Genomic DNA, 13,334 nt, shown 5'->3' with positions numbered 1-13,334 from the left:
ACTCCAGTAGATTTGTGATTTTATATTAACCTTTCATGATTTAAAATATGGAGTCTTAAGATAATACAGACTGCAAATGCATAATGAATTTTAATGGTCCCCTCTTGGCCCAAGTAATCATCTTAAAACCTAAGATCTCTGCCAGATTTATTTGACAAGCATAATTATTTTAGCAATCTAATGCATTATTTTTCAAGTAAAGATTACAACCTATAACCTACATCTGCAAGCACTTATTAGCTTAGCCCAAGGTGTCAAAACTATACTTCCTACCTACGTGCGTAGGGTGGTCATGAGAGACACTGAGACATGAGAAAGTAAGAAACCCAGACAGGAGAGACAAGAGAGAAGGAGAGAGGACACCATTACAGATATGGGCCACTTGCGGCTCCTTCCAGGAGGAATGATGGCGTGTGATAAATCTGCCACGAAGGGCGATGTGGCATTATGGGCCTTCAATGTCATTCACATGGAACACATTCCAGAAAACCTTTTTTTTTTTTTTCCAAAATAATTTTATTGGGAGAACTACAAAAATGTACAGTACAAAGTTAAAAGTCTCACACGCAATTTGTAGTGAACTGACTCCCCCAAAAAACGTTACAACTTGTCATCTTTTTTGTCGGTTTTTAAATTACATTCAAAAAGCTTTACTTCTGATAAAGTAGTCAAGAAAAGGTACACAGTGCCCACCCCGGTACCTGCTATGTACAAACAAAATGGATTCAATCTTTTCTCCATCCAGCAAGCTTGGAATACTCAGACCATTATCATATCAAAGGCAACCGAGAGAATGAAACAAGTCCTGCATGTCTAGAGGAATGGGAAAGGGACACTAAAGTTGATCCAAGACCCTCTCTTGATAAGTGGTAACAACCTTCTGAGGGAATAAAAAGTTTTTAAAAATTCAAAACTACATTCAACTCCTTTTGTGTAAAACAATAAGTATGAAAATACTTTATTTGGTTAATTGTAAGGCGTGTAAGATGGTGGACCCCGTAGGCACTACGTAATAATACTGGGGCCTTGAACTGCTACATTCTCAAAGCACACAGTAGGAGACCTAACCTGACTCTGTGCATTAGAACAAAAAGGAGGAGGGGAAAATACTTTTTGGTTAATTTATTTACTTGGGATCTTTGTCACTTAAAGGCTGCCTTCTAAAACAAAAAACAAACAAACAAAAAAACCCTAATGGTTTGGACGGTGTTGACATCCACAGTTTATACATTCTATACACATAGGTCAAAGGGACACGGAAGAGACCAGGGAGGAAAAAAAAAACGTCTTCCACAAGCAACTTCCCAACAAACGGCAAATCGCCCAAATCGTTTTTTTAATGAACGTAAACAAGGAAACAAAATTAATGAAATAAATATCACATACAATCTCTTAAATTAAGCTTTTTTTTTTTTTTTTTACTCATTTACAATAAAATAACAAAGTGAAGTTACAAAAGACCAAACAAAAAATATATTACTGTGAAAAGAACATACACTCCACTTTAATGTAGATTAATAATGGCGATCATAATTTAAACATAATAAAAGAATATAGATCTATTGCTTCAACATACTTGATAAATACAGTATGGACACAATTACCAATGTTGCCTATACTTTTTCACAAGATAATAAATAAGTTAAATAGTTCATAGCCAGTTATGTACTGCTATGTAATCACTCAAAACAGCTAAAAAAATATATATTCAACCATCAGCAGTGATTTCCCAACAAACCGAACAAGAGTGCTTCAACAAAGCAACAAACTACACCAACCAACCAAACCAAACCACTGGGTGGCGCTGTGAAACTGGTTAAACTTTTGGAATGGAAGTTTCTTTTAAGTTTTCAGAAGCGCATACATTAAGCTACTTTGCAAACTTGATACTCGTCAAGGCATATTCTTGGTAGGATGGAGGAAAATCTTAAACCGCTCTTTTTTCCGCGTCCGAAAGTCTTGGGACACGAGAAGCGTCTCGGGGACGCGATGGTGTGATGAAGGAAAGAGCCGCAGCACAAGGTCACCGCTGGAATGACTTCGGTGGAGATCCACGTTCATAGCAGGAGAAAAACCAAACACCATGAAACTAATGCCATGTGAGGGTGTGATGGTCCACCTCCCTGGATATGAAGTCTGTTCAACTCTACACGTCCATGATGTTTTCTTTATAGCGGTACTTTTGTAATCTCAACTCCTCCGAGTCCATTAAAGAAAACAAAGAGGGCAAAATCCCGTTGTGTGTACACACACACACACACACACACACACACACACCTTTTAATCATCAGAAATCGACAGCCTGCTGAAGATTGGCAAACGTCTCCCTGCGTCCAAACTTGGCGACTCGGAACCGCTGAGACTCCCGGAGGAACTGATGGACCCGCTGGCGTAGCTGTCCCGGTCCGAGAGGGAGTCGGGCGGGCTGGGGGGCGAGTCGAACACCGGCGACTCCGCCAGGCGCCGCAGACACTGCAGGTGTGTGAGGTCGTAGGGCGGGGAGGGGGGGCCCGCCGCGGCCTGCACGGTTCCGTAGTGAGCGCCGTTGGACCGGCCGCCGTAGCCGCCCGGCGTGTGCACGGCCAGCGGGGTGAGCAGCCCCGCCAGGTCCCGGCCCGGGAACTGGAAGGCGCTGTTGGCGCACGGAACCGAGTCGGGCGACGGCGCGTCGTCGTAGAAGCTGGCGGAGCAGGAGGAGGAGGAGCAGGGTGGAGGAGGCGTGCGGGAGGTGGGGCTGTCGCCGTGGGCCGGGTCCAGTCCGCGGTGGTTGGAGAAGCCCGAGAAGCTGAGGCTGTGGTGGAGCCGGGGTCTGGCCCGGAACGCGCCCGCGTGCTGGCCCACGTCCCGCGGCGCGAAGGCGCACAGGTCCCGCGGTTCGGACGGGACGTTGGCGTTGGCCGGGGCGGGCCGGCGCTCCTCGGCGTTGTGGATGAAGTGGCACCGCGGGCCGTAGGGGCAGAAGCCGATGGTGTGGAAGGTGCGACACGGTTCCGTCTTGTACTTGGGGTGTCGGGACAGGCTGCGCAGCTCGTGGTACCCGTGCGCGAACTGGCACTTCTCTCCGTACTTGCAGGCTCCGTTCTCCTCGAAGGGCCGACACAGCTCCGTCTTGTAGCGGGTGGAGTTGATCTGCGCTCCGGGCTTCTGCTGCAGGGCCTGCTGGCCGCTCTCGCTGTACGCGCGGTCCCGAAACCGGTTCTCCTTGTTCATGATGGCGGTGCTGGCGGACACCGGACTCTCCTTGGCGGTGCTGTATGGACCCGCCTGGTACGTGTTGCTGTTGGTCACCGAGTCGCTGCTGGAGTTGCGGCGGAACAATCCTGGCGTGAAGGAGCAGGTGGTGGAGATGTTGGAGATGTTGGGCGCCGTGACCGGGGCTCCCACGGCTCTCTTATCCAACATGCTGTTGAGGTGGATCGTGTTCATGTTGAGGCTTTTCTCCTGCTGGGGGGGGGGGGAATAAAGTTAGAAGTGCAAACACGCGCTTACAGGAGCCCCGCACTCTTATATCTACAACTTACGGGATGTAACCGTTTTAAAAGTTATCAAACAACGCAACAAGTTTCCTGCAAAAATAAATTTGGCACGCTTAAGTTTGTGGCGCACGCGCCCGAGACGTTAACGCACGAGACCCGCAGCAGCGGAACCTCCTCAAGATCATCTGAACATCTGAACTTTACCTTGTAGAGCATTTCGATGTCGTAGAAGGTGGACAAGATGGTCGCAGACATGTCTGGTGGAGTTTTAAGCCGCAGTAGATCTTTCATTTGAAGACCTGCCGAGATCCCGGAGTGCGCGCGGGCAGCTCGTGAGTTGGCGGAGTCGCGCGGACAGACGGAGTCGAGGACAAATCCCGGATTAAACGCATATAAAAAAGTTGCTGGTGTGTCGGTGCCGGTCGTCTCCCTCCGTGCGGTGCCGAACCAGAGTAGCTGAGCGGGCGCCGCGCCTGCATATATGACCGGGGCGCGGGGCGCGCGCAGGGAGGGGCTTGCAGCCGCAGCCTCGTTGGTCACAGTGCACGCGCCTCCTCGCGCCGCTGCCAGGGGAGCGCGCGCGCACTGGACCTGACGGAGCGCGAGCGCTACCAGAACTCCAGAGCTGCGCTGTGCACATCTGTTCACGCACACACAGCACGCGCCGCGCCGCATGCACACTGCAGCGTGCTTCAAAACGCTCGCGCTGCTGCACAATCCAGGAGTTATATCATAAGAACTTTACAATATGTCATAAGATCTTTACTACTGTAAAAGTGTTGGAGAGTTTGTGCACTCCTGTAGTCAACACAAAGCGACTGTGCCGCTCCAACTCTGTGTAAACGTTCAGTGTAATAAACGTAACGTGGACCACAAAGGTCCCATAATCATTTGGACCCGTGTGAGAAGCAGAAGCGACAGGTAGCTGTTTTCATAACTATTATGCAATTAAAGTGAACTCGATCTGATAATGTCGTGACTCAGGAATCTGCAAATAATGTCTGGCACGTTCAAAACATTCAACAAGTGGTTAGTAAGTTTCTAATCGTGTTTTACTCGACGAGCTGCGTCGCTGTTACTGAGTGAAGACGTTTGGGAGGTTATTAGTTCACGGGCGTAAATAAAACCCCTATCAAAGTTGATTTCGCACTTCTCCATGTGAAACTCACACTGTTCCTCTTAGCAGAAGGACGAAAATGGAAATCATCTGAAGGAATGTTTCCTATAAAGCGATCCACCACTGCCCCCTGAAGGCTCCACGATCATCTCCGTGGTTAAACTAGTCTAGGGCGCCGCCTAACGTCCAACTCTGGGTTTAAAGGCGAACTAAAGGCGCTGAAGCGTGAAGTTTGTCCTCAGTTTGTTCCACGAGCAGAGAAAACCCAGAGGACGCCAGACTGCATGTGCCCACGGGGCAGGGGTAACTCGGACAGGGTCTTTACCCCTCTGCGCTGTCTGAGGTGCACTGAGGTGTAGAGGACTGCTATTTCAAACCGTCCCAAAACATTACATCATCTTACAGTAAGATCAGCACCAGTGCAGCCCAGGAGGCGACCCGGCTGTCCACAGACGAACCGGTTACCAGCGCGCTGTTTCGGGTCGATTGCGTAACAGACACAGGAGGGGCATTTTGAAGCTTTTTGTGGGAACCGTGCAAAAGGCTGCAGCACAAATATGATAGCAGCCTGCACAAAGTGGAAACCGCACGAGCGTGTTTCTTCCCCCCCCCTCCAAGTGTGTAAAAATACATGAGAGCAAAATAGAGATGACCTTACTCAGGTTCAGATTTATTGGCCAGTTCAGATTTTTGTGGCATAACCACCAGATCTGTTCTTAGTCTATAAAGCCACTCATTCTTTCCAACAAAAGAAAGCACGATGCTGGTCTTGACGAGGCACGAGCGAGAGTCTCGTCTCCGCCACGTGCACGAGCTCTCAGTCCCACACGTGCACGCGTCACATCACAACCAGACACACTGAAACCAACATTTTATTCCCATGAAAAAGTTCGTGGTTATTCATGTGGATTTCATGCATCCACATAAATTCACTCGTACAACGAAGCACGCAAACATCCGCAGATTTAAAAAAAATCATAATACACTAAAACAAGTTTACAGTACACATATAATGTTTACAATCCCGATCTGGACTTGTCTTTAAACGTCAGGCAGGAAATGATTAAAAAGGTGTAATATTTAGACACAAGGATGTGGATGACAGGTGGTCTTATCCCAAACACGTAGCAGCACAGACTAAAATCTCCTCAATGTGAGCGCTTCAAAGCAGTTTAAACACCTTCAACTACACCTCCATTTCCACTGAAAGTGAAAAATAAAACTGCCTTTAATTCCACTCAGGCACTGAAAGGTCCTTTAAGGTAAGAGGGGGATCGTAGGGAACTCGTCCTGTGTTGTGCAGCGTGTCTATCGTTCGAACGCCGCGAGCGCGCTCTGTGCTAGCGTGAGCCGCTCGTGCAGCACGGCGAGTCTCACATGCTCCGTGGTGGCGGTGAACTGGGCCAGTGCAGGTAGGCTGGTCATCGCCTGCTCCACCGAGCGGGCGTGGCCTTCCACCGCAGACGACAGACGCTTCACCTCCGCTGGGTGCGGGGCGGGTGAGCCCGCCGCCACAGAGAGGCCGAGCAGGTGCCGGTGAAGGAGGCGGGCCCACTGCAGAGGCTCCGCCCACAGGTTGAGGTCCCCCTTCTCGAAGAGGAACTCTAAATCCTGTTCAGTTGGGAGGGAGGTGAGGTGAGAGATGAGGTCAGTACGAGCATGTAGCAGACCTGGTGCTGAATCTGACGATGACTGCAAATTCATCATGAAACATCAGGCAACCATGAACAGTAAATGGCCGGTGTGGATGAAGGTCGTGGTTCCAACCAAGCAGAAACACGCTTGAGGGAAATCATTTAATCACGTGGTCTTCAAGCAAGTGATCTGGTGTGCTCCTGCTTGGCTGAAAGTTCTCCACCCATGGCCTACATTCTCTTCAGAAGTATCATGACATTCCACACTGCACCATCACAGTGATCTTACCAACACAGGGGTCGCCTCACGGCCTGGCTCCTCCTCCATCTCACTACCCAGCAGCCACTTGGTCAGGGTCACCATGCCAATGGCCACTTGGTCCCACACCTGGATCAGCTGGCACAGTAGCCACACCCCCATCTCCAGGGCAACAGGGGGGGCCACCGGTCCTGGGGCGACATCTGTTGAAAGAGGTATGAACAGAACAGCCCGTCATGGTAGATCAGGACATTAAAGTCAGATGCTAAACTTTCTCTGAACCTATTGTTGAAGTATTTTCAAAGTTTTCCAATCCCCGGTTCCACATGTCTGTTGGAGCCGGATAAAGCCAACGATTTCTGTGCTCAGGTGTGTGGAGAACTGAAATAGCAGCAAACTGGAGAATAGCTGAAGATCCTGAATGATCAGGCTGAAACGTTTGAAAATACTCTTCCACATATATCAGAGCAGAGGTGCGTCTGGGCATCGGACACAGCGGGGCGCGTTCTCCCTGGGGCTGGAGGTCCCACAGCTCGGACGTGGCATCGCACGGACCGCCCCCAGTGTTCGTTTCACCATCCGTGGAGTCCAGAGAAACAAAATGACAGCAATGCACAGTTGCACAAAACAAACTGGGAGCACGTTGATGCCGGCCAAGAGCTGGACCCTCGGTGCGGTGGTGTCGGGAAGGCAGAGAGGAGTTGGGATGGGAAAAAAGTGTGTGTGTGTGTGTGTGTGTGTTGTGTGTTGTGTGTGTGTGTGTGTGTGTGTGTGGTGGGTGTGTGTGTGTGTGTGTGTGTGTGTGCTCGCGCGCACAACAGCAACACCCACCTAAAGCAGTAGTCAAATCCCTGTCAAGTCTTAACTTTAATGACCGCAGTTGCTCACGCTTCAAAGACTCCTCTGTGGCAACGTGAAAGTGAGTCACTGGGAGTTTGTTTTGCTTTCTGGCTTCCTTTCACCGTTCCCCCCCCCCCCCGGAGCAAACCTCTAAATTACTCCCACGACGTCCCAGTCGACAGACACCGGCGGCCGCCAGTCAAAAGCCGCCCATGCTGGAGGAGAGCAAAGCGACACCTTAACGGCCGTGACGCCCTCCCCCGCCGAGCATTCTGGGAAGGCGCAGAGTGTGTGTATCGCCTTTCCCTCCAGAACCTGAGCGGGGGGGGGGGGGTGCACTGAAGGCAAAAGCATGTGACTGTGTGATTGTGTGTTATTAGAGGTTACTGAAGGAGAGGTGTTGAGTGACGGATGCCTTTTGTCAGAGTAACGGGCTGTCACCGCCCTCCTCACCGGGCTCTGCCCTCTTTGCACACGAGAGGCTACTCAAGCCGCTGTCCATTTCGCCCCATTTCTCTGTGGTTTCTCCCCCTGCTGGGGCGATTTCTCAACCTCTGCTGGGCTTACGCAACACCGGCGCTCCAACGACTCGCCCGGAGAAGAGTTCACGCGCGTCTGCGTCTTCCGCACGCAGCCCGTGTCGGGGGGGGCAGTTTGTGTGCAGTCAGACGAAACGTGACCACTGCACTGCTGTAAGTGTGCGACGACCAAAAAGTTGGAAGTTCATTTGCAAAGATAAAGCAGAACGGCCAACAAACAAAATGTGTTTGGACGTCCCGAACGGAGCTGATGGCATAAACCAGCACCACACGCTTAACCAGCATATTACAGTGTGTACAGTACATTAAACACACACGCATCACTGAGGAATCAAACCATACCACATATGTAACATTCATCAATTCATCACTTCATCATCAAGCCTTAAACTATGCTAAATATGCTAATGATAAATTTGTGACGAGTTGTCTGGGTAAAAGCCCACCAGGCCTCTTGGTGGGACACTGGATGGAGGGAAACTGCCTCCGCCTCCCCCACATTGGCCCTGCCCCTCTTGACAAGCTCCGCCTCCCGAGTGCACCCAGATTCCAGAGGCTCATTCCCGTAATCGATCTACAGGAATCGCGGGACTGGAACTAATTAAAAAAAAATAATGGGAGTACCGAGAGTCTTTGGTGTGCGGCAAATCCGGGCCCTGACGGCCCAGCTGGCCGAGTGTCGGGTGTCTGTGCGTGGGAGGGCCCGGGCAGTTAGGGTGTGCTGGGGGGGTGATGTGCCTGTCAAAGCTCTGAAATCAGAGAAGCCCGTGGTCTGCAGGGCTTTGGTGGTGTGAGCCAGGGTGGGAAAATGTGCGGCCACATGCAAACTCGAAAGGCCGCCCGGATCGTTTCATGACGTTTCACTGCCCTGTGGTAAACAGAGAGAAGACGCTCCCCCCACCACCACCTCCCACTACACCAACCCAACGCCCCCCAACGCCCCCACACACCCCTCTCCTTCTCTCCTGCTGCTATGATATGTCTAACGGGCACAATGACTCCAACAAGCTCTCACGGTCTCCCCGCTAGTACCCACAGTTCCCAGCACATTACACCAGTACAACAGCAAAACAGATGACGACATGGCAGTGTGAAGAATGTACACATGACTACCTGTTGGACCAGGAAGCATTTATACATACATTTATATAAGCTTTTATAAATACATTTATTTAAGCATTTATACGTATATTTATATAATCATTTATAAATATGTGCTGCAGTCATTTTATCTAGACCTGACCTGAAATGTGTGAAAGTATTTTCTTTGAGTGAGCGTGCCCCCCCTCCACACACACACACACACTACTCTACAGCTGGGAAAGTGTCCACATCTGAGCACAGGAAGTGCTGGCATGAAGCAGCGCTATCAAGGTGAGAAAACAAGACGTCACTTGTTAGAACTCTGACTTCCTCCCGAGCCGGAGCTGTGAAGGTGCGCGCACACACACACACACACACACACACACACACACACACACACACACACACACACACACACACACACACACACACACACACACACACACACACACACACACGTGTACGCCTTTCTACACACACACTTACACACCCCATACACCAACGTAAAGCTAAATGTGGCGATACAGCACCAGCCTTAAGCAGATGAGACCATGAGATGGTGTTCTGGGTTCAACGAGCAGGTCAGGCAACGTTGAACTGCAGTGCTGGCCTCCATCACAGTCACCCCAGTGGTGCAACTTCAATGTCATTCTTACAACACACTACTCAAAGTGGACTGGATCAGTGGACAGTTCTATCAGTTAGCATCAGACGCTATTATCAGAAGGCACGGATGGATGAGTGGGGATATTTGACATGTCACTGCAAAAACTAAGACCTCTTCTAGGCAGCTAACACCTCCACCTGTCTAGGGAGAGTGTTACTGTATCACCCACGTGTCCATGAGTTTAAAGGCCTGTACAATCGACAACACCCACAGGAGGGAAACGGACCCGATAAAGATGAAATGAAGTAGTGCTCTGTGTCCAGGTCTCATGAAGCTTGTTAGGTTCTTCTGAACAGCGTTTGAGAATGAAGTCTTTGCCAAAAACAGAACCATACATAATGAACGAACGAATCATTATGAATTTGGTCATGAGCAGAATATTATTTTACTTCAGGTTCTTGGGAATTTTCTAAGAACGAACCAGGTTGAAGTAGTCTTAGACATTACACAGACAGCATTATTGTTAAGACATTAAGCAGCCTCAGTTGTATGATGGTGTCTGTAAATTTTAAAATGTTCTTAATATCCAAGCAGGTCAGCCAAGATCAACATTGACTGGTGTAATGCAAGCAACACATGTTGAAACTTCTTAAAATCCACTTCTGACGTGCTGTGTTCAAATGTTGAACTTGGACATATCGATGGGAAAACAGTTTTCGTATTTACGCATTACTGCAGGAATAACTGCACTCTCCATCTGCTGAACCAGCAATTACACAAGCGCTTCAGCAGAACTAGCCTCCCCTGCGAAACAGGAGGTGCGTGCGTCCAGGGTTCACAAGTTCGAGCCCGCTCCATCTCCGAAATCTCCAACGCACACCGTATCCACAACAGGCGCTAATTGGCGGCATCGCCGAGGCGATAATCGTCATGGCGACCGTGCACGCGCACACACACGCGCTCCGCTCTAGGGACCTGAAATGAACGGCGTCTACGGAGGCCACGATAGAGTAGCTGTGTTTATCCTGCCCTCCGTCTGGACGTGGATTATCCCGTGTAGCTGCGGGATCGGAGAAGAACCCAGAGGTGCAAGAAGGATTTCCAGCCAAATGTGAATTCAGTGGGGAGGGAGGGTTTAATTTGGTTTGGTTTTATAGTCAAGGGTGAAGCGTCACAGTATGGCCGCGAGAGGAAGCGTATGATGATACCGGAAGGCTTCGTCTCAAATCACCTTCAGGAAAACAGTTCAGCTTTAATGAGGTTTAAATACTGTCATGTAGGAGGCGTCTACGTTTGCCACAGGCTGGAAGCTTTGAAAGACGGTGTTCTCCTCAGAGCCTGCAATGTTCTGGTCAGCACTCGCCCCCCACAGATACACCCACACACACCCACTCGCCCCCCACAGATACACCCACACACACCCACTCGCCCCCCACAGATACACCCACACACACCCACGGGTGTGTAAAGTTGCTTATCAGGGCCAGACATGACGGCGGTGACGTTTTTGATGTGGCCGCTTTAAAGAGACAGAGGTGCCCCCCCCCCACCCCCCCCCCCCCTCCCCACACACACCTCAACTATCACACCTCCATGTCAAAGGGCTGAAGTGTGAAGAGTCTCTTCCTCCTCCTCCTCCTCACCACTGCCCCGTCGCTCAGCCACTGGTCGTAAAGGGAACCCGGTGCTGTCCCGTCCCGTCCCTGTCCCGTCCCCGTCCCTGTCCTGTCCCCATCACAACCCCCATCATTAGTCCCAACGCCATTTGACACAGTTGACAAAGTGGATCGACTGCTGTAAAACGAACACACGAACATCACTCAACGTTCTTCAAGGTAGCACGCGGGCATTCACGTGACCCGGGGTGGGCACACGTGACCTGGGGTGGACACATGTGACCCGGGGTGGGCGCACGTGACCCGGGGGTGGGCGCACGTGACCCAGGAGTGGGCACACGTGACCCGGGAGTGGGCGCACGTGACCTGGGGGTGGGCGCACGTGACCCGGAAGTGGGCGCACGTGACCCGGGGGTGGGCACACGTGACCTGGGGGTGGGCACACGTGACCTGGGGGTGGGCACACGTGACCCGGGGGTGGGCACACGTGACCCGGGGGTGGGCACACGTGACCCGGGGGTGGGCACACGTGACCTGGGGGTGAGCACACCTGACCGGGGAGTACACATGCGTACAGCGCCCCCTCAGGTCCACTGGGGAGGTGCGGCCAGGGGCAGCAGAGCAATGCCAGGCAGGTGGACGAAGCCAGACGTGTGTGTGTGTGTGTGTGTGTGTGTGTGTGTGCACACCTGGGCTGAAGGTGTGTGTGTGTGTGTGCACACCTGGGCTGAAGGTGTGTGTGGGTGTGGAACAGATGAAGTCGGCCGCTCTGTCCCTCACGTCTTCGTCTTCGTCCTGCAGTAACGTGAAGAGATTCTGCCACAGTGTCAGAGTTTGTGTGATATCTGTTGGACGAGAGCATGTACACACACACACACACACACGCACGCACACACACACACACACACACACACACACACACACACACACACACACACACACTTTAAACACATTTCATTTCCATTCTTAGATAAACACACACAGAAGTGCAGATGAAGTTCTTACCCAGGGGCATTTTTGTGGAGGTCAGAAGAGTGGGCGTGGCCTTGACCAGCACATCTGCAGCGGTCATCTTCACCTCCACTGGCTGTTCCTCACCACAGCACTGGGTCACCAGCGCCCCCCACCGGGCCGCACAAGACACCGCACCGTCGTCCGGCCCGTCCTGCAAACAACGCTGCAAATTCAGTACCACGACACAATAGAACGTCACCAGATAAACCAGCATATTCACATGAAAATTGGACTCTCAGCTCATCACCTCATGGCCAACATCTCCATGACTTTCAAACGATGCCAGCAGCTCTGCATAAAACACTTACGGAACCAAATCCTTCCACGTGGGTCACAGAGCCAGAGAGGAACTCCTCCTGTCTGAGAGTCACACCACCTCTCTGGTCAGCACCAGCACTTAAATCATCTCACACTAACACCTTCATACCTGTAGCATCTTCTCTGCCAGGTGAACCACCAGTCGAGATGCCAAAGTGAGGGCGGCACAGTGCAGCTCCACGCTGGAACACACACACACACACACACACACACACACACACACACACACGCGCACCACACGCGCACACACGCGCGCGCGCACACACACACGAACACACACGCCCGAACACACACGCACACACACACACACACACGAAACACACACGAACACACACACACACACACACACACACACACACACACACACACACACACACACACACACACACACACACACACACACACACAGTGAATGCTGGTGAGGTAAGTGCACAGCAACCTTCAACGCGTTGAATAACCCCACACACACACACACACACTTGCAAACAGCCCGATCCTGCAATGCAAATGCAAAGGATAGTAGCATGCAGCAAACGCAACAGTGACACACGTGCATTTCACACTCGCACAGATCTCACGCACACACGCACACGCACACACACACACACAGCCGGGCAGGTCCGTGTGAGGCTACGGCGGGTCTCCAGCAGGCCCAGCAGAAACAGGTGGGCAGCACCATGTGCTCGGGTCCCGGAGTCTGGAACTACCCAGCAAATGTGCAATTACGCAACAGCAAACAGCAAACGAAGGAGTCAGCCACGCCATTACACAATCACACACACCCTCACACACACACACACACACACAGAGCAAGTATTATCATACAGCCTA

At 51.3% G+C, this 13,334-nt stretch overlaps 2 protein-coding genes across 3 annotated transcripts in view; both read right to left on the bottom strand.

The window, feature by feature from the left end:
* Window positions 1–1,107: 1,107 nt before the first annotated feature.
* Window positions 1,108–4,166, bottom strand: LOC143504569 (mRNA decay activator protein ZFP36L2-like). Of its 2 annotated transcripts, none has more exons than XM_076995957.1 (2): window positions 3,681–4,166; window positions 1,108–3,444 (listed from the first exon to the last, which is right to left on the bottom strand). In XM_076995957.1, the coding sequence occupies exons 1-2, from the start codon at window positions 4,149–4,151 to the stop codon at window positions 2,281–2,283; spliced, it is 1,635 nt and encodes a 544-aa protein (XP_076852072.1). In that variant the 5' UTR covers window positions 4,152–4,166; the 3' UTR covers window positions 1,108–2,280. The 2 variants fall into 2 exon arrangements, with proteins under 2 accessions (XP_076852072.1, XP_076852073.1); XM_076995958.1 differs by having other exon boundaries at window positions 1,108–3,441.
* A 1,076-nt stretch (window positions 4,167–5,242) lies between these two features.
* The window catches only part of LOC143504570 (tRNA (32-2'-O)-methyltransferase regulator THADA-like), a gene marked incomplete at its 5' end in the record, with an annotated part of 13,036 nt that continues 4,944 nt past the window's right edge, over window positions 5,243–13,334 (bottom strand). Inside the window, 5 exons of the mRNA XM_076995959.1 lie at window positions 5,243–6,204; window positions 6,517–6,689; window positions 11,894–12,016; window positions 12,177–12,336; window positions 12,613–12,685. Coding sequence (XP_076852074.1) covers window positions 5,902–6,204; window positions 6,517–6,689; window positions 11,894–12,016; window positions 12,177–12,336; window positions 12,613–12,685 — 832 coding nt within the window. The remainder of the gene's footprint in view (window positions 6,205–6,516; window positions 6,690–11,893; window positions 12,017–12,176; window positions 12,337–12,612; window positions 12,686–13,334) is intronic.

This window comes from Brachyhypopomus gauderio, unplaced genomic scaffold (assembly GCF_052324685.1).
Source record: "Brachyhypopomus gauderio isolate BG-103 unplaced genomic scaffold, BGAUD_0.2 sc301, whole genome shotgun sequence".
Lineage (NCBI taxonomy): Eukaryota > Metazoa > Chordata > Actinopteri > Gymnotiformes > Hypopomidae > Brachyhypopomus > Brachyhypopomus gauderio.
Note: the sequence above shows the minus strand (reverse complement) of the source record. Positions and strands in the feature narration are given on the sequence as shown.

Bases quoted from the DNA above. Each gene is read 5' to 3' on its own strand.
- LOC143504569 (XM_076995957.1), bottom strand. From the start codon at position 4,151: ATGCGGCGCGGCGCGTGCTGTGTGTGCGTGAACAGATGTGCACAGCGC. The intron at 3,445-3,680 runs GTAAAGTTCAGA...CCCCCCCCCCAG, and splicing joins ACATCGAAATGCTCTACAAG to CAGGAGAAAAGCCTCAACAT.